The sequence below is a fragment of the Chroicocephalus ridibundus genome, chromosome 19 (genome assembly GCF_963924245.1).
Source record: "Chroicocephalus ridibundus chromosome 19, bChrRid1.1, whole genome shotgun sequence".
In the NCBI taxonomy this organism is placed as follows: domain Eukaryota; kingdom Metazoa; phylum Chordata; class Aves; order Charadriiformes; family Laridae; genus Chroicocephalus; species Chroicocephalus ridibundus.
Window position 1 is genome coordinate 1,576,517 of NC_086302.1, and position 21,578 is coordinate 1,598,094.

The 21,578-nt window shown below is 50.1% G+C and overlaps 1 protein-coding gene across 10 annotated transcripts in view; it reads right to left on the reverse strand.

The window, feature by feature from the left end:
- Positions 1 to 5,459: 5,459 nt before the first annotated feature.
- Positions 5,460 to 21,578, reverse strand: part of NFYC (nuclear transcription factor Y subunit gamma) — a 34,824-nt gene continuing 18,705 nt past the window's right edge. For 8 of the 10 annotated variants that reach the window (XM_063355972.1, XM_063355969.1, XM_063355973.1 and 5 more), the window contains 8 exons: positions 20,179 to 20,250; positions 18,534 to 18,647; positions 16,052 to 16,147; positions 11,931 to 12,104; positions 11,439 to 11,597; positions 7,722 to 7,829; positions 6,923 to 6,982; positions 5,460 to 6,372 (listed from right to left, as the gene is read on the reverse strand). In XM_063355972.1, the coding sequence (XP_063212042.1) occupies positions 6,253 to 6,372; positions 6,923 to 6,982; positions 7,722 to 7,829; positions 11,439 to 11,597; positions 11,931 to 12,104; positions 16,052 to 16,147; positions 18,534 to 18,647; positions 20,179 to 20,250 (903 nt within the window). In that variant the 3' untranslated portion in view covers positions 5,460 to 6,252. The remainder of the gene's footprint in view (positions 6,373 to 6,922; positions 6,983 to 7,721; positions 7,830 to 11,438; positions 11,598 to 11,930; positions 12,105 to 16,051; positions 16,148 to 18,533; positions 18,648 to 20,178; positions 20,251 to 21,578) is intronic. The other 2 variants (XM_063355975.1, XM_063355966.1) reach the window with 2 other exon arrangements.

A 21,578-nucleotide genomic window follows, 5' to 3' on the forward strand; every position in this document is an offset into this window, starting at 1 on the left:
GGGGAGTGGAGTGTCCCGGGAGCAAGCCGCCCAAACCACACGGTATCAAGCATCTCTGGAGGGAGCATCTCCAGAGCGAGTGTCCCTGGCCACCGCACATGGAGTATCCCAGGCACGAGCTTCCCAAGCCAGCCAGCATCAGCCCTCCCAGAGAGCACCCCAGGCCGGGGCATCCCCCTTCCTCTCCTTTCCTCTAGGTCCAGGAATTGCTGGAGGCACCGAGGTTTAGAGGGACACCAAATACCTACAGAGACTTCACGTTTCTTGGGAAGGGCAGGGCACATCCTCGTCCTCCAGTTCCCGGGCCAGAAGCCCAGTGGAGCCCATTCCCCCCGGGGTCCCTGCTGCAGGCACAGCCTGCCCCCACCCATTCCTCTCCATCCTCTACAAATCCGCTTTGAGAGGGGCTCCAAGTGTGTTTCCCAGCCAACACCCACAGCTTATTCCCACTGACAGATGAGGAAACTGAGGCACGCTGCTGGGAATCCCCTTTCTGAGCAGGTGGGGGGTCAGGGGTGCCCCGTCCCACACTTTCCGCACCTCTGCAGAAGCCGGGTCCCCCCCACCCCCCGCGGGTGCCTGGGGCCTGTGCTCCTGGGGAGGAAAACAAGTCAAAGGCTTTGCTCAGTGAATTATTTAACGTGGCGGTTGGAGATCCTGGCACCGGCGCAGGCCCTTGTGAGCACTGCGGTATGTGGTAGGTCTCGGGAAACACACTCAATAAATAGACAATTTTATTTACTCAGGCACGGGGGAAATGGTGCTGGTGAAACCCACCCCAGGAGCCAGACTGTAACCCCTCCTCCGAAAACGCGTCTCCATCCTGCCGCCACGCAAACTCCACGGCAGCGAGATGGGGACGAGAGCCACGTCCGTGGAGGCTGAAATCCCATAAATCCCAACCAAATTCTCCCCTGGGGGTGGGTGGCGTCTCCTCCGCGCTCCTCTCCGGCCCTGCCCCCTGCCGCCCCCTCCGAAGGTGGGCCAGAGCCCCTGGGCGCGGGGTGCCCCCAGCTCGTCTCGCCCCCCCGGCAGACACTCCCCGCAGCCGAGCCGCCGCGGCGGGAGCACCCTGACCTTCATCCCACCGTTTGGTTCAGCGTATTCCCCTCGGCCGCGAGGTTTAGGTTTCACCTGGAGATTGATTAAAGCCTCCGGGCTGGGGCCGGCGGGGGGGGCAGCGTTAAGGTGACCTGGAAAGGACTTGGGCCATGGTAGGCGCTCGCTGGAGAGGAGTCGGGGGAGTTGGGAGTTGTTTTATTCCTGCTGCTGGGTGGGGAATATCCAGGCTGATGTCCCGGGCTCGCCAGGGAAGCCTGGGCAGAGCTGTGTTTGTAAGTGAAGAAGAACTGCTGATTTTTTTTTTAAACAAAGACGTCACTTCTCTAAATTGTTTGCTGGAGTCGGCAAGCCGCTAATAAATTAGGGGAGAAAGTGAACTGCCACCACCCACCAGCCGCCTTCTCCGTTACTGTCACTTTCTGGCCTCCGGCACTTTTACTTTTGCTTTCCAGCCCCCGAGCAGCCCCCGGCAGCCGAGGGAACTCCGCAGGGCTGCGGGGCCCGCCACGCCGCTGGCTGCCGGCGGGGCTGAGCCCGGGGGGGGTAACAGGGACACAGAGCTGGGGCTGGGCTGGGGCGGTGGGTCCCATCCGCACCCTGTCACTGCCCGGACCCCGGGAACCTCCATCGATCCTGGGGCTGGGAGGTTTTGGGAAGGAGCCAGGGACTCTGGATCAACACGGTACTGACCCATCCATGGGAACCGGCGGAGGTTTTGGGAAGCCGTCCTGGGTCCTGCCGGCTTTGCCCCCCTCCTGCCCGGCCGTGGGGGTCCCCCAGAGCCGTTCGTGTCCCCCGGCCCAGATGGAAGTTTAAAGCGGATTTCCGAGGCCGGGAGATGGCGAGCGGGGAGGCCTGCGTGCTCGGAGCTTGATGCCCTCTTGGGATTGCAGCTCGAGTTCCTGGCACGGCCGGGAGGCCGGGATTTGCATCTACAGGATTTCCAGTAAGTTTTGCAGCCCTGGTATGCAGCGGCGCGGCTGGGGCTGGGCAGGGAGGCCGGCGGAACCGGGGGGGAGCCGGGATTCCTCACCCGGGCACGGGGACCGGAGCGATGTCCCAGCCTGGCTCCCTGGATGGGGGGATGCTGGGGAGCCCCGGGCAGAGCTGGGGGTGGGGGGAGAAGCAACGAGCCCCCTCTGTGCGAGGGAGCCCGGTTTGGTGCTCAGTGGCCGGGACAGGCAGAGCCGGGGGCAGGTGGGCTCAGGGGACCCGGGGCTGGCGTTGCCCCGGGAGCTGGGCGAGCACCGGGGACAGCCAGCAGCGGTGCCGGGGGGAGCGGGGAGGGCTGCGGAGCACCTGCATCTGCAGAAGGCTTGGCCTCGGCCCAGGGCAATTAGCTCCTGGCGTGGGTGCGAGCACACGCTCTGACAAACGAGCGGCTGGGACGCCCCGGCATCGCCTCGGGGGGTTCCCTCCCTCCCTCCCGCCGCCGGTGTGGGACGGGGAACCCCCCGGGGCGGGGGCCGCGGGGCCGCTCTGCGGGGTCCCGGCGCTGCTGCGGGGCCGTGTCAGCGCTCGCCCACCCCGACCCCAAGCTCGGAGCAACGCCAGCACCGCTGGGAGCTGCGGCGGGTCCCACGGGAGGAGCAGGGATGCTTCCACCCCGCTCTGCCGCGATGCCACTGCACAGGGAGTGGGATGGGGCAGGGACTCGGCTCCTTTTCCCAGCTCCGACGGCAAGGAAGGAAGAACGGACAAGGACTTCAAGCGAGCTTTGCACCCCCAGGCGCCCTGGCGTTGGCTCGGCAGACGCTTCACAACCAAATCCCTCCAGAGGCGTTGGGTCCCTGCGAAGGTGGAGGGGAGTCCCGCAGCGACGGCAGCGAAGAGCCAGCACCGCTCCCCGGGGAAAGACGATTTGCCAGCACTGGCTGCAGGGGGTGAACCCAGAGCCCGCCCCGCACAGCTTCACCCCAGTCCTTTTCCCTCCATGCCCGGTGGCTCCCGCACCCCGTGGTCCTCATCCCCACGGTGGCCGCGTGACCTTCATCACGGCGAGTTTTTCCTTGGAAGAGGGTGGCTGGATGCGGCCGCCCCAGGGAAGGGCAGCCGTCAGCAGCAAAACCCACAGTAAACCGAGCGCCCCGGTTCCCAACCGCCACCGGCCAGCGCTCGCCCGCGCGGGGGTTGTGCTTCGCTCATCACCCCGGGGAGAGGTGGAAATTAAAACCTCTCCTTGGGGGAAAAACGCTGCTTCCTAATCAGCTTTCGTCCCCCGGGTTCTGGGAGGTGCGATTAGCTCTGCCGCCTTCACACAGCGTCACCCGCCGCACTTGCTGAGCCACCGACAGAGGGTCCGGCGTCCCTGCCCGCGGGTGCCGTGACTCCCCCCGTCCCTGTCCTCGGGTGCCACGACTCCCCCAGTCCCTGTCCTCGGGTGCCACGACTCCCCCAGCCTCTTGGGGATGGCGCCTTCCCTTCTGCATCACCCCAGGCCGCTCGATTTGTCACCAGGCTGCCTCGGGAGAGCGAATGAAGGCGCGCGCCCTGGTATGGAAGCTTTGGCTCGTGATAATGCCTGAGGTTTACAGTACCTGTGGCAGACAAACGATGTCAGCTCTCTTCAAAATGCCTTTCCTGTTGGAGTCAGCCAGGGCACTCCTCTGGGAGCGCAGACCAAGTCTTATCTCCATGATTAGCTAAATATGAACACCATCAGCTTCAGTATCGACATCGGTTAAGTCCCCACACTCCTGGATGAGAGCAGATTTTTGGTGACCATTGGGATGACACTGAGCATCTCAAAACCAGCATCCCCTCCAACCAGAGGCAGAGGCTTTCGCTGGAAACTACCCTTCTTTCCATTCCCATACTTCATTCCCATTTTCTGTCCTTTAGGCAATTTATTCCCATTCAAATTTAAACTATTTCAAGCAAACCGAAGTGCTTTGGGTAAAGAGCTTTCCTTCGGAAGAGCCTCGCTCGCTCCCTCTGCCAGCGGCTGATAAGGCATCGCGCTGCCTGCTCCGGCTGCCCCTTCCCGGAGCCGCACGTCTCGCTCCGGCTTTACAAGCCGATTCCCTGGCGCGAGCCAAAAGGACGCTCTGCCAACCCATCGCTTCTCGCCTTGCTGCCGAGGGCCGGTGAGGAGCACCACTCTGGCCACAGCACCGTTGCTGCGGTGGCATCAGGCTGCCGGGGCCCAAGGGCAGCTTGGACCGGAGGACCAGGCTACTGGGGACCAGAGCCACTGGCCACCCGCTGGTCCCTGGCTCCAGGGCACCCCCGAGCCAGCCCCGCTCCCCCAGCCCTTCCCAGGCAGCAGCCACCCACGGGTGACCTCTCGTGGCCGGTCCCCACACACGGAGCTTTCATACAAGGTCTTTTTTCCCCCCAAATTCTTCTTCTCCGTGCTCCTCCAGGGCAGATCCCTGGCTCTGCCCGCACAAGGCTGCGGTACCGGAGGGCTGATGCTCAGGAAGGTGCCGGGGCTTCGTGGCTCCGGTGCTGCTGCTGCAGTGCGCCGCTGGCTCCCAGGCATCACAGAATTGGAAAAAATTTAAAAAAAAAAAAATAAAAATAAGAAAATTGACATTTAGAAAGCCCAGGAGGTGCAGGTAATGCAGCAAGCTCCCTGGCCCGACTGGAACAACCTGGCCCAGATTCCGTAGTTTGCACCAGCCAAATGCTGAGGTGGAGTTTTCCTCCCCGGCAGCAGCTGCCCCCCGCGGTTCCCACGCCGGCAGGGCAAGGCAGGCGCCCGCACCGTGCCAGGGGGGCTCCTCATCCTGCACCGCCGGGCTGGGCACCGCTGGGAAAAGCGCTGGCAGGGGCTACAACAGCCCACACCTGGGCTACGCGCCACGTGTGGGAGCAGCCAGACTCTCCTCAGTGCGAAATCGCGGCAAACTGGGTGCTTCTGGTAGTGAAAAAGAAGTGGCAGCGGGGGCACCGTCCCCAGAGCTGTCCCCCGGCTCTGCCAAGTGCTGCCCAAAGCCACGGAGCCTCTCCTGGAAAAAGCGCCAACTGTGCCCGGCTGCTCGACGGTGGACGCGCAAAGGTCCTCCGTTACAAACCCGCACCCCTCTTCCAGCTCAGACCTAAACTCTGCCAAACGCCCCCGGGATCCCTGCGGCACGTTCAATCAAACCTGCCCCAAACTCCTCCCTGCGGCTCCGGCTGGGTCCTGGGCTCAGGAGCTGCAGGGAGAGGTGGCACAGCCTTGGTACCCGCGGCTGAAGGAGTCCCCGTAGGACGCCCTGGGGTGGCAGGCACCCCCAGCCCCCCGTGTCGCCACTCCGGTCACTCACGCCCTCGTCCCACCCCTTCTCCAGGCCACCCTTAAACCCTGGCGCTGGTTTCACTAGCTGGGCTGTAACGGTTTTCAGGGATTCAGGATGCTCTTCGCTCGGCAGGTCGAGACTGGGCATCGGATCTCAAAGAAAGCACACACATTATCTTACAAAGGAAATTTATTTCATTTTTATGAAGCTTATATTACATGCATCGACTGAAGCTAGTACAACAGTTAACAGCAGGGCTGGGGTTTGTCCAGATTTCCATTAGTGTTTCTGGAATAAGCCAGGCCAAATTAAAGAATCTTTTGCCCTTAGAAAATACAGTCATCATACAAGGAATGGGGTTTTTCTTTTGTTTTGTTTTCACTTTAATTACTCCTCCCCTACTCCCTACCCTCGAGCGCATATAGCCAATGCTCCGGCTCACCAAAAAAGGAGGCAGGAGAGGAAAATCTAACACACACACACGCACTCCCCCCACCCCATACACCCCAACAAACCACTGAGATGGGAGGACCGAATCTAGCTCTATTCAGAGAAAAACTACCAACAGAATACCAGGAATAAAGCTCTTAAGCAAACCAGATGCAGTACCCTTTAATAATTTCACTAGATAAAAACGTTTTACACGTTGTTCAATGAGATGCTACAAATTCCTGTTGATTAGTTCTCTTTTGGTTTCATGGGTCTGAACAAGGGGCTGAATACACCGAAATATTGAATTCTAAAAATAAAAATATTGCGTTCTTGTCAGTGTCTGCTGGATATTCTCTCATACCCACCAGAGGAAGGTGTACAGTGCACCGGAGATTGCGGCCTACTATAGGCTTCCTATCAAGTACAGATACACAGAAGCAGATGCGTTCGTCAGGCCGGGCCGGTCTGGCACAGGTCGTGCTGGTACGCGTTTGTTCCCGCGCAGAGAGAAGACTGGCTGCAACGGCCCCCTTCAGTCCCCTGTCACCTGCGTGGCTTGGCCGTCCGAGGTTTGGTTGGTGGACTGAATGAACATGGGCTGGGTGATGTCCTGGCCCGCCGGCATGGTCACTTGCTGGATCTGATAAAGTTGCTGGCAGAGACGGAAGCGGGGGAAAGAAAGGACCGTCAGTTCTCACCCCACCCCGCACCAGCTCCCTCCGGGCACAACGCTGGGTGTTAACCCCACAAGGTCAGCGGTGGTGGTAACAGCAGCTCTCAGGTCCAAGTAAAATCTGTTCCCCCCGCCCCCCCCCAAAAAAAACAGACCACAAATTGCCGCTAGACATTTGCTGCTAAATCATAACAAAGTAATTCCGTGAATTTCTGATGCCCAGACTGAGTCCGGGCGACTTATGGAACGGACAATAGCTAGAGTCTAGGACCTTTATTCCTAAACTGGCTAGGATTAAAATGGATCCCACCCAGAGTGCAAGGGACTGCGTTAATTGGGAGCAAAGGCAGCAGAACATGAAGAATCCACCTGAATTAAGACCGGCACCACATCCGCTTATCCTGCTCCCGGTTAGGGCTCGCTAGCAGCAGCAGCGTCTTCGTCGGGAGGAGCGGATGCAGGCTGCAGGACGGTCTCTCTAGCCCTTGACTTCAAAGGGACGTAGCACCAACCGAGTCCCAGGTCTTACCTGTCCGTCTGTGAACTGGCTGAACTGCTGCTGTCCTTGCTGGACTTCTGTCTGCGTTATCTGCAAGGGTAAGGGAAGGACGATCACTGACAGCGCTTCGGAGAGGGTCAGAACCCCGCTAACAATACTCTGCTGCTGCCTTTCAAGAGCTTTTAGACTCTTTCCAACTTCATTACCCCACCACGTGGTAAGACAGGGCTTACGCCGCCGGCCCGCAGTCATGCTGGTGCTAACCACAAGTCAAGAACAAAGGACATGGGATTCAGCTGTTCCAAACCAAACACAAGCATGTCCTCCCTGACTTCCATGAGGAGAACGCTGCCTCCAGGACGACAGAAAAGCAGCAGCCTTCCTATCCTCTGAAGGCAGAGAAGAATCCCTTAGCGACCGGTCTCAACAAGAACATGAGACAACCTGCCGGCAGCAACGCTGGTCCTGATGGTCCACCTCTGCAACAGCTTCCCTGCGAGGCTGCACGGCTGCTCCTCCCTCACCCAGCCAGAAGGAGCAGAAGTAAAGAGAAGGCTGATGAACCGAGGTTTTACCTGCAGTCAGCTCAGAAGCAGCAGGAGCTTTATACAGCGAGACACAGACACACACACACATGCATGCACCTTTCCCGTCCAGGTAAAGGAGGCTTCCGCTATGCTCCTTGCTTTATTATTCTGATGAAAGTAACAGGAAGAAAAGAAAGGCAGGAATCCTAGCCCAAGAGTTGGTAATTTCGACTGGAATTTGCAGTTTCAGGAGCTAGGGAACAACACTTTACCAGTTAAAGCCCTGCTGTTAGAGTGCCTACCTGCTGTGCATTGGTTGCAAGCGTCTGGATCTGCCCCTGGACTACCTGGGTGCCTGACACGGGTTGGGCTAAGCGGATATACTGCAGCTGGCCAGCATTCAACTGAACCTGGAGACAAGCGGAGGGGGCAGGGAAAGAAAATTAAACAGATAACTGTGTAACCTGAAACACACAAACTTGCCGTCTTGTTTCCACAACAGAAGCCTGAGTAACAGAGGACACCGGGAAGCTTCAGTTGATTAACGGTTTAGATGAGTAACTACCACAGACCCTGCCGAAGCAAGAACGAAGTCCACAGAACTCCTGCAGGTTCTCGAAGTAAAACCCTGAGGAAGCACAACGTTACTACTTCCTCCAGAACGGGAGTGGGCAGTTAGTAGCTAAAGCGTATTAATTGCTAAATTTCAGAGCGCTTTGAGAACGCTTGTTTTTCTTTTGGGTCAGGAGAATCGAGTTACTACTTCGACGTATCATTTCGCACGAAGAAGATTGTTATGAGCTGGCTGCACACAATGGCGCTCCTATTATACCCTGCCAAAAAAATATAAGGGAACGTATGGGAAATTTTCACATAAAGACAGCCAAGATGGCAAACCCCAGGAATACCGCAAGGTAACACGTGGAAGCTTTTAACGCAACTCTGCAGCGCCGACACCCACCTGGCAAAGGCCAATACCTTCCGTGTCAACACTTGGTGTGCTACATTCAAACGCAAATTTATTTCCTACAGTCCCTGATCTTGCAGGGTTAGATGCTGGGGGGGTGCGGGATATGAAATCAGTCTCATCATGGTAACCCCAAGTCTCATCTTGCATTTTGCGCGATAGAAACAGCTAATACTACTAAACACACATCCGAGAAGCAATAAAAAGGTCACAGTATGATTAATACTACTGCTGGATTTTTCATTTAATGTTACTTAATTTTAGAACATTTAGATTCACAGTCTTAAGGTTAATTAAATACAAAATATGTTTTCAGTTTTTTTTTTTTTCTTTTTAAAAAGGGGAAAGAAGGACATACGAAATACCTGAGAACTGCTCAGCGACAAAGGCTCAAGTGCCTAGAACATGGTCTTGGCATCTACATAAACGCCGCTGACTTCACCAGCTGTGTCTAAAAGCTCCAATATTATTTCAAGAGCAAAAAAACTCCACGTGAGCATAAATGTTTCAATAGAGAATTTGTTTCTGCACCAAGGCCTGCCCGCAGATCATGTTTTCCACACTGGGGGCTCCTGCATAGATTTTAGCCACGCTATTAACTGAATGGGTGGAAGCGATGTAAAAACAGCGCTCTTCCAGAAATGAGGGTAAACGCCAAAGAACCCGCCCAAGAGGTCCAGCTAAGATATAGATTATATTTAATACAAGATTAATGCAGACAAACAAATGGTTACTGTTTAATTGACGTGTACACTTCCAGGTTTTTCTCAGGTTTTAAAAAATACAAGCCACCTTTCCTCAGGCAACCCATGGTCCTAAACGGTAAGCGGCAGTAGGGAAGCGCAGAGGAGCGGGAGCAGGTGGAAAAGCAGCAGACAACATCAGAAAGGTTCTCTCAACGCTCCTGCAATGGCCAGAGGCAGCGCCAGTTTTACGAGCGCGTTTTAAAGTGTCACGTTTGTGTTCTGAAAGATTCTTTGCTGAACCCGAGCAGATCCCAGAGCGAAAGGGAACTATCAGAAGAGAGCGCTAACTACATCAAAAGAGAAAGGAAACTCAATGGAAAAATAATAAAAGCACAGCGGAAAGGGCAGAACAGACATCAGCGCTGAAGAGACGAAGGGCTGTAATTCTGTGAAACCAAAGACAAACTGCTTCCCAGGGTAGGGCACTAAGGAGCTCTCGCAGCGAGTGCGGCTCCGTGTTCTCTTTCACTTCGCGTGCTGGAAGCGAGCAAGGGGAGAGATGCTTCCTTCAGCACGAACCGTGGCTCTTCAACACGCCGTGGTTAAGCAGAATCCTCTTAATTACAGTCAAAACAGTACCTCTGCTAGATACAGAGGTGCGAATTGTGACTATTTCATCAAAGCACTGCTCCTAAGTTGCTCTGTTTTGCAGTCTTGAAATTGCCATAGACCCAAGTGCTCCCAAAGACAAAGACTCTGGCACTTCCAGTTTCCGTCTCACATCTGCACCATAAGAAGCTTCCGAGGAGCAGTCACAGCTTCCTCGTCTTAGGTGCTCCCGGACAAGAGGAAGGTAGAACCATATGCCTGGCCAAAACCAGACACTAGTGAAAAAGCCTGCTAAAACCCAGGGCCACTTACAACAGGATCCAGCTATGTGGAGAACAGGACTTTCTGCAGAAGGTTATGGCCCCCTCACAGCTACTTTATACAGAATTCTTTCTCCTAGCAGGTCTCCCAGCTCCCTTCTGGTAGGGAGTTACAGCATTCACTGGAAACAACTGGTAAAAAAAAGTATGAGCCATTTTTTATTGCTGAACCAGAGGAGGCTGCTGCAGCGTTCGGTACCGTTGTAACGGATTCACTGAGGCTGGCGGTGGAGATCTCCTTCCCAAATGCTTTGAAGAACAAGTATCTTGGAGAGACTTTCATAAGGAAAGCAAGGGGAAAAACGAAAACAAAAAAAGAATGTAAAAGAGAAGTAGTAGAGAACACAGAGAAGAAAAAAGGTTGTCTGTAGTAAACCACTGTATTTGGCAAGCGATTCAGTTCCTTTCTGTTCCTTTCTGACCAACACCTGAAGCCAAGCGGTAGGAATCGGCTGAAGACTTAAGAGATGAAAAGAATTTGGAAGTGAACTGGAAGAATCTGGCCACCCCCACAATCTAAACCTTTTTCAAGATGTTATGGCAAAGCACGAGCACCTGCCAGATGTACGGAGGGAAGCTTAGCAAATCTCGAAAAGCAAAACTTGTGTGAAAGATCAGTTTTGCCACAGCTGTGGGTACACTTCTTAGTAACAGAAATGAAAGATGAAGTGAAGTGCTTGTCCTGGTCACTTGCTCTGACCTTTGGGCTGCTGGTTAAGTACACAGAACTGGACAGATTTTTTTTATTTTCTGTAAGAGGTGTGAAATTTTCCAGATGGGAACCAACAGACCCGGCTTTGTTGTGATTACAAGTTACAGAGACGGGGGGGAAAATGTGACTTTTTTTTGACCCACGTGTTTACCTAGGACACAGGCCAGAATGTCACTGCTGGGTACTCAAAACCCCATTCTTAAGGCCACAGCAGGTCTGATGTGAAAAGTGAGGAGATATCTTCTGGTTCTGCAAAGCCATTCCTCCAACCAGCTCAAAGTCCTTTGTAGAAATATTTCTTATAACATAAAAGTTTATTAATAACTCACAGATGGCACCTTTCCCGCTCAGTCTGCCAGGTCGTGACTTCAGATTGCAGAGGCAGAGCCAAGTAAAGGCAAAAGAAGTTAATTATGCTTGATTGAAACCACGCTGTAGTAAAGAACTAAGGTTTATCCAGGAAATATTTTAGTTATTGCTTCCTAATCGTAACTATTTCACTCGGGGGATAAGCGTGGGGCTGGGCACTGAGTCTACACTAGATGGGTTAGATTTATCTCCCCCTTCATGTCACACCTGGTTATTTTTCCTGTCTAAGTGCAGGAAACACACCACTCCATCCGAACTTCCTCTTGCAGTTAAAAAAGCGTACATATACAGTCTCATGCCAGAACACCAGCGGACAGTTTGCTCACTGTTACACGCTTCCGCTGGCCAAGTCTTACCGGGATTTGCTGGATTTCTCCTGTATTGGTGATGATCTGCTGCATGACTTGCATGGTCTGCCCAGTTCCGCTCTGAGCCTGCTGGGTCTGTCCTTGCGGCTGGGCCTGCACTATCTGTACCTGCTGGCCTTCTCCAACCTGCATCGTCACGGGGGTGGTCTGCATTCAGAACGGGGATAAGGACCAAGCAAGGACTGAACACAGGTGAAACGGCCACAAGATACAAAGACTGCAAGTGACAGACTGCTTCCTAGACCCGCTGTTCCTTGTTGATGCTTAAATAGCAGGAAGGGAACCCAGAACCTAGATGACCCTTGTTATTCAGATATTTGAACAGCTGGTCGTGACCAGAAAACACATTTCTATCTCGGTATTGACTGTTCTGAGCAGCGAGAACAGGATACTGCAACACATTGCACTTACACACGGGCAAGCCAAGGGTTTCGCGGGCTCCACTGCCTGCGAAGCCCCTGGCCGCTGCTCGTGGCTCACCTGCCCTTGCTGAGGCTGGGCGATGATGATCTGTCCCGGCTGGATGGTGGTCGTGGACGTGGTGGTCTGCTGTCCTTGCTGCTGTCCCTGAACCTGCACCGCAGCAGGCTGCTGAGCAAGCGTGAAATAATACTGTACGGGCTCAGCCGGGGTCACAGCCTGACGCACCTCCTCCTGCGGCACAGCGGAACGACAGGTAAATGGCAGGGAACGGATCAACACCCAAACACCCCGACCATGGCTGAAGCATCCCCCCCATAAGCATGCTCCATGGGAAAGTATCTTTAGTACCTCCCTCGTAACAGTTGAACTAAGTAAATCTGAAATGATATATCGAAACGGGTTTCCTCATTTATTCAGCTATATGGAAATCAAAAACATTTCCAATACCCTGCGTATAATAACGTGGTCACAATTTCATTATGAGAAGCAAATGAGTAAAATTACCATAGTTGAAAACCACAAAAGTCTTCAGTAAGTTCCATCATCGCCTGTTATCTTAACACAGAATGAATTGCAAATGCACCAGGAAGACTTACAGAGCCTCATCTGTCAACAAAACCCTCTTCTTAGCCTACATGTCCAACACAAATCTCAATCTAGCTCCGATGTTAGACGCCTGGGAATAAAAGTCACTGACTTGATGTATACTGTCGTGCCTTTATTTATTTATTTAAATCCAGCTTTTCCAGAATTGTAACAACTTCTTGTACCGTGGCTTAACAGCCTGATTCTGCTGGTCGCAGGAACATCTCAGCAGCGTGGAGAAACAAAAGGCTCTGCTCTAACTCACTTTCAGAAGGAACAAGCTGTCTTGTTTTAGCTGAGCATGTCTTTAGGAGAGAAAAGCCCCGTACGATTAACAACGTTTTAGGCAAAGAAGTAGATTTTCAGAGATTACGTTAAGTGGCAAGCCGTTAACACTCGAGAATCAATATTTCTAAGCTCCCCAGAGGAGCAGGTGGATGTTACACCTTACGGAAGATGCAGCTCGCCAGATGTTCACTCCATGGCAGAAGGCGTAAACAATCCTCTCCCAGCCACCTCGAGTTCACAGCTGAGAGTGTAGGATGTTTACACGCGCTACAACATGGTGAATTCCCCCTCACACAGGTCTGCGTGATTCCCCCACGTTAAACGAGGGTTGCTCATGGGTTACCTTCAGTGTATCCGACTGGACAGGAAAAGAAAGGTTCACATTAAACCAGATGGGCACCAGGCCTGAGTAAGAGAGCCCTTTTGCTCAGATGCTAGTCTCTCAGAGGGACGGCAACTAAAGAGCAGACTTACTATTGGGAGGTTTCTCAAAAGCCTACCAGGAAATTACCCCCAAAGATTAAGCTGTTCACGGCTGGCTGTAATCAAGGAGTGACTTCTACGCCTGGCTCTCAGGGCAAACACTGGCACTATCCCACGCTACTGCAAACCACTGCAATCAAACACTTGCAATACTGCCTACACATGCTAATTTGCTGATTATTCCTACTGGCTTCATCAAATCCTTTGGGGGAGGGATTAATAACAAATTTAAAATACATATATACTCAACAGGACAGGTCTCCGCTTAACCATAAAAGCACACACACAGAAGACCTGCAGCTGTTTCTGTGAAGCCCGGTCCTTAGCCGTGTTGTTTCTAGAGCACTCCAATCTAGCTGAATCCTGAAACAACTACGGCAACCGAGTACTTCTGTACGTATCCATTCCAGGCTAAGCTGCTTTTGCTACAGGCAAAAATGGCTTTAAATTTAAATCTGCTTGAACTACGTTATATCGCACCGTTTGCCATCTTTTATTTTCAAGCCACAGCTTTAGTTACCAGAGCAACACAACAGTCGCGGTTTCACTCCCAGCTCTTCCACGTAACCAACACTAACCTGTCAAACAGTCCTTTCCGTGGTAGAGATAAAATACAGATTGCACCCCCAGCCAGAAAGTGCAGGCTGTCAGCCTATAGGCAGCTGCTTTTCGACGCTGTTGAATCAAAGGAGTATTTTCCACTGCAAAGTCCTAACCCACATTGTTATTGGGCAGCTATTTCTCCATTAATCTTCCCGCGCCACAAGCAGTACTTCTGGTGACTCAGCAGTGTTCGCAGGCAGTGGATGTATCAGCGAGAGACAGATCTCTAAAGCCTGTTTCAGTCCAAAACCCGACAGGGTTTCACTGCTGATGCTGTGCGACCCAAAAGACACAGCTCTGGGGTGATGTATCATCAAGACACACCACCCCAGCAACCTATATGCATCTAACACCCTACTAAAATACCGCAGACACTCATTTGATTATAGAACTGGAATGTTCTGTAATCAGAACATTCTGATGCCAATCAAAAAGCTCCAGCAAGGAAAAGATACGGGCAACGTTCTCCCTCCCAAACATGGAATACTTCTAAAAATAGTGCTACGAAGTAGAATAACTGAATGAGGCACCTAGAAGAACGGAATTTGCAATGCCAGAATTAACCTGGGTTACTTCAGGCTGCAGCCAACTCGTTTCGGCTTATCAGGCTGAACCAACTGAAACGCGGGCTTTCTTCCCCCCAGCTGGGCAAAGCACCGAGAGCGGCTGCGCAACCTCCTCCTTTGTCTTTTTATTTAATATTGAACTAGTGATCTTTGGACAAATCATCTCTGCTGCACTGCTGCGGGGATAAAGCAGGGAGCTCAGGGAAGGGATGGAAGGAGCCGTGCCGCGCTCCCAGGTGTGATGCTCACCGTGCGTACAGGATACAGAGTTCCCAGCACACCTGTAAGGAAGCCTTGGGATGCTGCTAATTTTAACCGTAGCAGACTGCAGCAGTAGGAATGGACTCTCCGGCACATACTGTGACACTTAAAGGTATTTTCCTCATTGACTAGAAAGTTATGCTGCTTCTGGAAATCAGGATGAGAGGTTAAACTGAACACAGGACATCTGAAAGGACGAAGCCTGTATTTCCTCCCTTTGGCTATCGCTTCCGTAGCACCACGAGGGCTTTGCATGTTTTCCAGACTTATATTGAAATATGAAAAAAACCACCCCAACATGTCAAAGAAAAACTTCCAAGTAAAACACTTGCCAGAAAGATGTTTTAAAGTATGCCAGCCTCTCCAGTTGCACTCACCAGAGAAGCTATTTTAATGCTTAATCCATGTTGGATTTTTTCAAAGGCTAACCCACTGCAAACCCTCAAAAGTATCGGGAAAAAAAAAACCAAACCAGCTGAAGGAATTGTTGTAAATCATTATAAACTACTGAAAAAATTTACTGTTCAAGAGAACAAATTGGTCCAGCTGAGTCCTGGGCAATGATTCCAGGAGTTGCTGAAGAAGGTGCAGCAGTGTCCAAGCGGAGTTGTTCCCTAGAAGAAGCCTATTGATGGTAGCTCAGCCACGTTATCTACTTGTAACGAAGAGAGATAAGCAATTACCGAACCGGTGAAAAGCAAAGACCAAAGCTTTGGACAGCAAAACATCGAGCTTTTACGTGGAAGAGAGAAATTAGTCTACCAGGAGCTGGATCTGTTTCTTCGTGCGTTTGAAGCGGCAAGACTGAGCTTCAGCCACACCTCATGGCGTCTTCAGCCCCGTTTCACACACGGAGGGAAACAAGCGGTTTGTAAAACACAAGCAGCCTGTTAAGTTTGAAAGATGTTGTGCTCAGAGGACCGCAGCAGCCTGCTGCTGTAAACATCCGACTGAAAGCTCCGTCTAACACCTTACAGCTTCCAGTCAAGGATGTTTACAGTAGCAATGACTGCCCCAAAGGACGCAGGAGGTGGTACAAGCAAAGAAGGCGGTTTCTCCCGTCACAAGTCAAAGGATGCAGACGCAGCACATTTTTTAAAGTTAAATTTTTAGCATTGGCCGCTTTTGGTATCAGAGCTATTTAGCAATGTCTTTATCACTGAAGTAAATCCGCAAGTCAGACTGCTGTAAATCTCCCCTCAAGCCCCATTTCCATTAAAAAAATAAATTTAAGAACCTGAAAATCACTGTAAATAAACATGCAAAAGAGAGAGGCACAAATCTCATGTGTAAGTCTGATTCTGTATTGCTTCAATCAACTTTATTTTAATTAGGGACCGAAATCACACCAAGGAAAGGACAGACGATAAGGCAATCATTTTTATGTCTTACCTGCCGCTTCGGAGGCTTCAGTTCATCCCTTGGAACAATATCGATGAGAAAGTCAAATTGATCAAACTTTGTAATTGCCATGGCAATGTCATTCCTCTACAACAACAAAAAGAGAAAACCGTTCTTCAGCTTTAGAAGTCTGTTTTGCCACTGGATAAATAAAGTTCGAGCTTTTCAACTGAGTCAAGCAAGGATGTCTTTTCCAGATCCCAAGTGCTCAAGCCGGGTGCCAACCCCACTGCCTCGTGCCGTGTGAGGCCTCCAAGACGCGTGATAAGGTGCGTGATAAGGTGCGTGATAAGGTGCTTATCAAACTCAGGCTTCTACGGTCACCTGCGCACCCACCCGGCCTCATCAGCCTTTCCACAACGGTACCGCTGTAACACGCCGCAGAGGGCTCATGACGATCACCATAGGCTTTTAGCACATTTAAAAAAATGAAATTCTTCTAAAAAAACAACAACAAAAAAATAAAAATCCCAAAGCTATCTGAAAACAAGCTTTGCAGAAAGGTGAGGATCCTCCGTGTATTAGTAGCAACGTATGCAGAATCTATGAGTTGGGGATGGGATAAAAAAAAAAAAAAAAAGAAAAAAAAAGTATCACAGGATCTTATTCAGGGCAGGGGAATCCCAAGAGATCCTGAGAGAACAAGCTTCAGCATGTGGAAGGGCAAAACAATTAAAAGAAAGCACAAAGATTAAAACATATACTCAGCAAACTGGCCAAACATGTAACAGAAAATGGATGTGCAAGAGCCAACGAGCTTCTAAGAAAAACTGGCAAGGTATCCGCTCAAAATGGCTTATAACTTTACTTTTATACCTTGCCTGAAAAAGAAATCCAAAGAACAGCATTACGTCAAAGCAGTAAAAACCTGAATAAAGAGTTACCCAGCAGTAAGTCATCACTGAAATGTATTTGCTTAAGATCCGAAACAAGATAAAAAAGCTGAATTTCTTTAAAAAAAAAGAAAAAAAAAAAAAGTACTCTCTAATTTTAGAATCCTTGCAAGCCATCTTAAAGAGCAGGGCTAATTCAAGAAGTTATTCAAAGCCTCATTCTCATTAGCTGAAGATAAATTTGTAAAGCATATATATGAACAAGATTTGCGACAAAGATGCCTACGCTGCCGAATGAGTAGGTAAAATCTACCAGACCATCAGTCCTCTCATTTCAGGCTAGTTGACGCTTCTAAACCTTACACCGTCTTGGCATTTAATTGCCCAACAAGGATCACGTAGAAAGCACGAGGGAGACAATTAGCAGGCTGAATACGTTATAAAAGTATCTTCACCGGGAAGAAAACTTTTACTGGACAGAGGTATCTGGTATTTCATTCTCTCTGCTGAGGACTGGGTTCAATCCATTCTCCTCAGGAATGGACTTCCATAACTCAACCCTCTCCACTGGAAATTTCCCCCCCGAATACTCGCTGAGCCGAGCCTGCGTTTCTGCAGCTGCTCCGGGACGGCAGCTGCCGGGGAAGGCACGGCACTCAGAAATAAAACCCAAGTCAATTCAAGGTCTTATACGTTAGGATCAGGATTTAAGTGGGATTCTGAAATAAACGGACCCATCCGAGCTTGAAAACTGTTACCAGGACATGCCCGAGTCAGCACTTGTGCTTATGAAGCGTCTTATTCATGGAATTTATAGCAAATACATCCTTCTCCCAGTAACTGCATTAAAACCTGGGTGAAGCGAGTAGCATCACGCAATTCAGCGGGGACCGAGTGGCTGGGTGCCCACCCAATTTAGCAGCTTTGGCGTGCAGTCAGACGGGTCTCCCTGCCCCTACAGCAATCTCTGCGCCCGCGTACAGGAGAGCGGACATCACGGTCCTTACCGCCACAGTCTCCCACCTCTGATCTGAGCGCCTGAACTGACGGTCATCATCATTTCAAGTAGTTCTGGTCAACACATGAGACTAGAAGTCAGTGCCATTTTTTTCCCCCCCCATAAAAAGACCCTGAAGAGTTACAGCTTGCTCTTGAATCGCTGAGCGACTACAATCGAGGGCCTCTCAACCCAGAAGAAACAGTAATCTGTTCTGGAGGAGGGTATTTTCGTTTTCATCTCTACACATTTATCGACACAAACTGCCACCTACAAGCTTACATTAGAACTACGACTCAGAACCAAATCAGCTGGAAGTTGAACAGCTACAGCTATCCTGAGTGCTCCAGCAGGTGACAATTAGCCGACAGCTGCAGCTTTGGGGTTTTATTTGTTTTTTTTTTTTTTTTTTTTTTTTTGGGGTGGGGGGGTGGGTTGTGTTTTGTTTTTTTGAAAACAAATGAAGAAAAAAAAAAGCATTTCAGTCGCCCAGTTCCACTGCGCGTTGTGCTTTGTACACAGGTTTGTAGAGATAAACACAGGTACTAAAGTTACTGTCTACAAAACATGCCTTATATTATGGAAACAGAGTTGGAAACAGTTTCTGAAGCAGCTGAAGGCCAGGTAGGAGCAGCTCCGTTACCTGCAGAGTCCTGCGCTTGTTGTCTTCTGTGTGTATCCAGGCTCGCAAAGTCAATTCTGTTATGAATATCTGAGCTGCCTTGGCGAACAACACGGGAGCTTCTGCACTGATCATCTGCAATCAGATTTACGATTTATTTTTTTTTTTAAGTTTTACCATTAGTATTCTAATACTGCAAAGCTGTAGTCAGAGCAACTTTATCACGTTAGTCGAATCTGAGTGGCTGCATTGTTTAACAGTGAAGTTGAGGGAATTTCCACATCATCCCTGGGTGTGACAGTCCAAAGAGCTACCAGCCTCAAGTTAAACACAGCGTTACGAGTATTGCGCATCTAAAACCTGTCTCGAAAGTCTGTTGCCTCCACGACTAGTCAGGTGTCAACTCCATGCTCCATGGATTATGGCGGGCCAGTAAACGGCACCAGGGCACATCCATCTCCAGGGTGTCAACCAGCAGCTTCTCCCGGCAGCGCCCTGGCACGCGCAGAAACCATTTGGAAACTGAAGGGGACAGGGTGAGGGCTCGTTTTAAAAACCTGGCGCTTACTTTATCGTTGTAACATTTATATAATTTGAAATGAATGCTGAAATTGCAAAGGAGGTTTGGAGGCCTGAGAAAGACTCTGCCTCACCAAATTCCTTTTCCTTAAAAAGTATCTAGCTCAAGTTTTACTCAAATTAAGCAGTTTGACTATTAGCCGGCTTGGCATTAATGCTTACTAGTACAGCCTTCTCCTTGTTAAATAACGTTCCAGGAAGGCCAGAGACTTCCCTCCCGCCCTTAAATCTCACCTTCCCCTTCATCAGCAAAAAAAAAAAAAAAAATCGGCACTCACTCGGTTCAGCCACTGAACCGGGAGCCCAGAGGGCTGGGGTCGCTCCCCTGCCAGGCTGGATGAACCGCTGCCTTGTGTGGGAAGACAACACACACCTTTTTCAGGATCTCATTTAGCTGTGAAAAGTTGTCCTAACAGAAAGACGGTGTCACATTGAGAAAAAGAAGAAAGTGCAAGCCCTTCTCTTTCCTCTTAGGGGTTAAGTGTCTGACAGTTTTCCGCCTTAAAAAAGCAGGAGGACTGGAGCAGCGCAGGAGTCAAACCTGACAGGTGATTCCCTTCTCTTTCCTCTTATGTCACTAAGTTTTCATCAGCCAACTCATGTATTACCATCATCATCAAGGGGTCAGCTCAAACACCGCCATCAAACCCACGTTTATCTACCTCAATTATTACTTATTTCTTCCATAAAACTCAAAATAACGTAGCACCCTTTGAAGTGACATCGCTCTTCATACTCAACACTCTAGAGATTTGTGAAAGGCAGAGCAGAGAGAAACAAGGAGGGAACACGAGAAAAGGCAATTAAGCCCTAGAAAAAACCCCCAGGAAATACAGAATTAGAGAGTACACTGGTATTTACCAGAAGGCAGCAAAACTGCAAAAGTCTTCAGCAAAGATCCCAAATGATTTTGCTTTCCCAGCTCAGTTTAATTATACAAGGCCAGCTAATATTGCATTCAAGGCAACTGTTGAAACGTGCTTTAAAAATAAACAATGATAATAATAAGTAATGAATTGCAAGGAATTATAACTACAATATCCACCAAAAGGATCATCAACACTTAAGAAAACCCCCGTGAGCGTACCTTCACGTCTTCATCTAGTTTCATTATCTTCTTAATACGAGCCAGAGGGAGTTCTTGAACTCTGAAGTCTTTCTGCAGAGAGATTCAATTTGAGAGAGTCTTTACTGATACTTAACTGCAAACAAAGGTAAGACAAGAAACGTTAGAAGTCACTATTGTCTGGAACTAAACTGGCTAAAATTCCATTTAGAAAAATAACTTATTTTCTTTGAGGTATGGCAGCTTCTCCTCAGGCCCGAGAATTCCAGTGGGCTTTTCTGTATTTTATTCCGGTAGAATTCTACTTGAATCTTCCATCAGACACTTGTATCTACTACTTCACCTCAAAGTGGAAGGCATTCTGCAGAACAGAACGTTTCTGACGGTACACATTTCTGCATCTATTTATATTTGCAGGGACTAATTCAATTAGCTGTTTTGGGATCCAGAAACCATTGGAATTTACAAAAAGTCACAAGAGAAAATGAAGGCAAACGAGCCATGGGGGGCCACAGGATGAAACCTTCTTTGCTTTATTTGTACTTCCCTGTTGCCCGATACCGATTTTGGTGTTAGAAACCTCGCGAGAATCTCGTTCAAAAAAAAATAATCTCTTCTATGATGGATTTCACTATTTTCCAGCAAAGAGAACTGATGACTCAAAATGATGAAATGATGGTTTAGGGGAGAGCGAGCGAGCGCTGTCACCCGGCCTGAGCAGAGCCTCACCACCACCAGCGGTCTCCCTTCTCCGAGGGTAGAAAGAGGAATAAAAAAAAAATATAAATCCAAAATGTGTTGCTACCAGGAGCCTCTTAAAAAGGGAAAAAAGCTGAGGCTACGTCCCATTGCATTAGGAATGCAGAATCCCTACCCACAAAGGGCTGCTAAAAAAAAAAAAGTCTTCCCTTCTTCACAAAAATGTCATAAAAAAAAAAATAAAATCAAAGGAACCTCATTTCTCTAGGGATGAAGGCGCTGCAAGACATTTTAGTGAAACAAAAGGGGGGAAAAAAAGCTGAAAATGCTATTTTCTGTTGAAGGAAAATACGGAAGTTGTGCCTGGTCCAGCCAGCGCTCCAGCAGGGGGCATTTTATTTAATTCGTATATAAAAATTTTATGTCTATTTATATACATTATTTTATATGCGCATATACTTTAAAGCGCTCCATGCCCTCATTCTGTAGAGAAACATGAATGAGGTGCTCCTGGTGCTCCTAGTAATGTGCTGCAGAGGAGAGCGGATCTGGAGGAGCGCCGAGGGCTGCCGCGTCCCGCTGCAGAAGGAAGGGTCAGTTTGGAAGGGTTTGGGCAGTGGGAGAAGGGGGCAGGCAGGGCTGGGACCCGGGCCTGAACACACGATGAGCTCAGGGTGACATTTCCAACCAGTAACTGCCACACAAACAAGTTACAGGGTTGC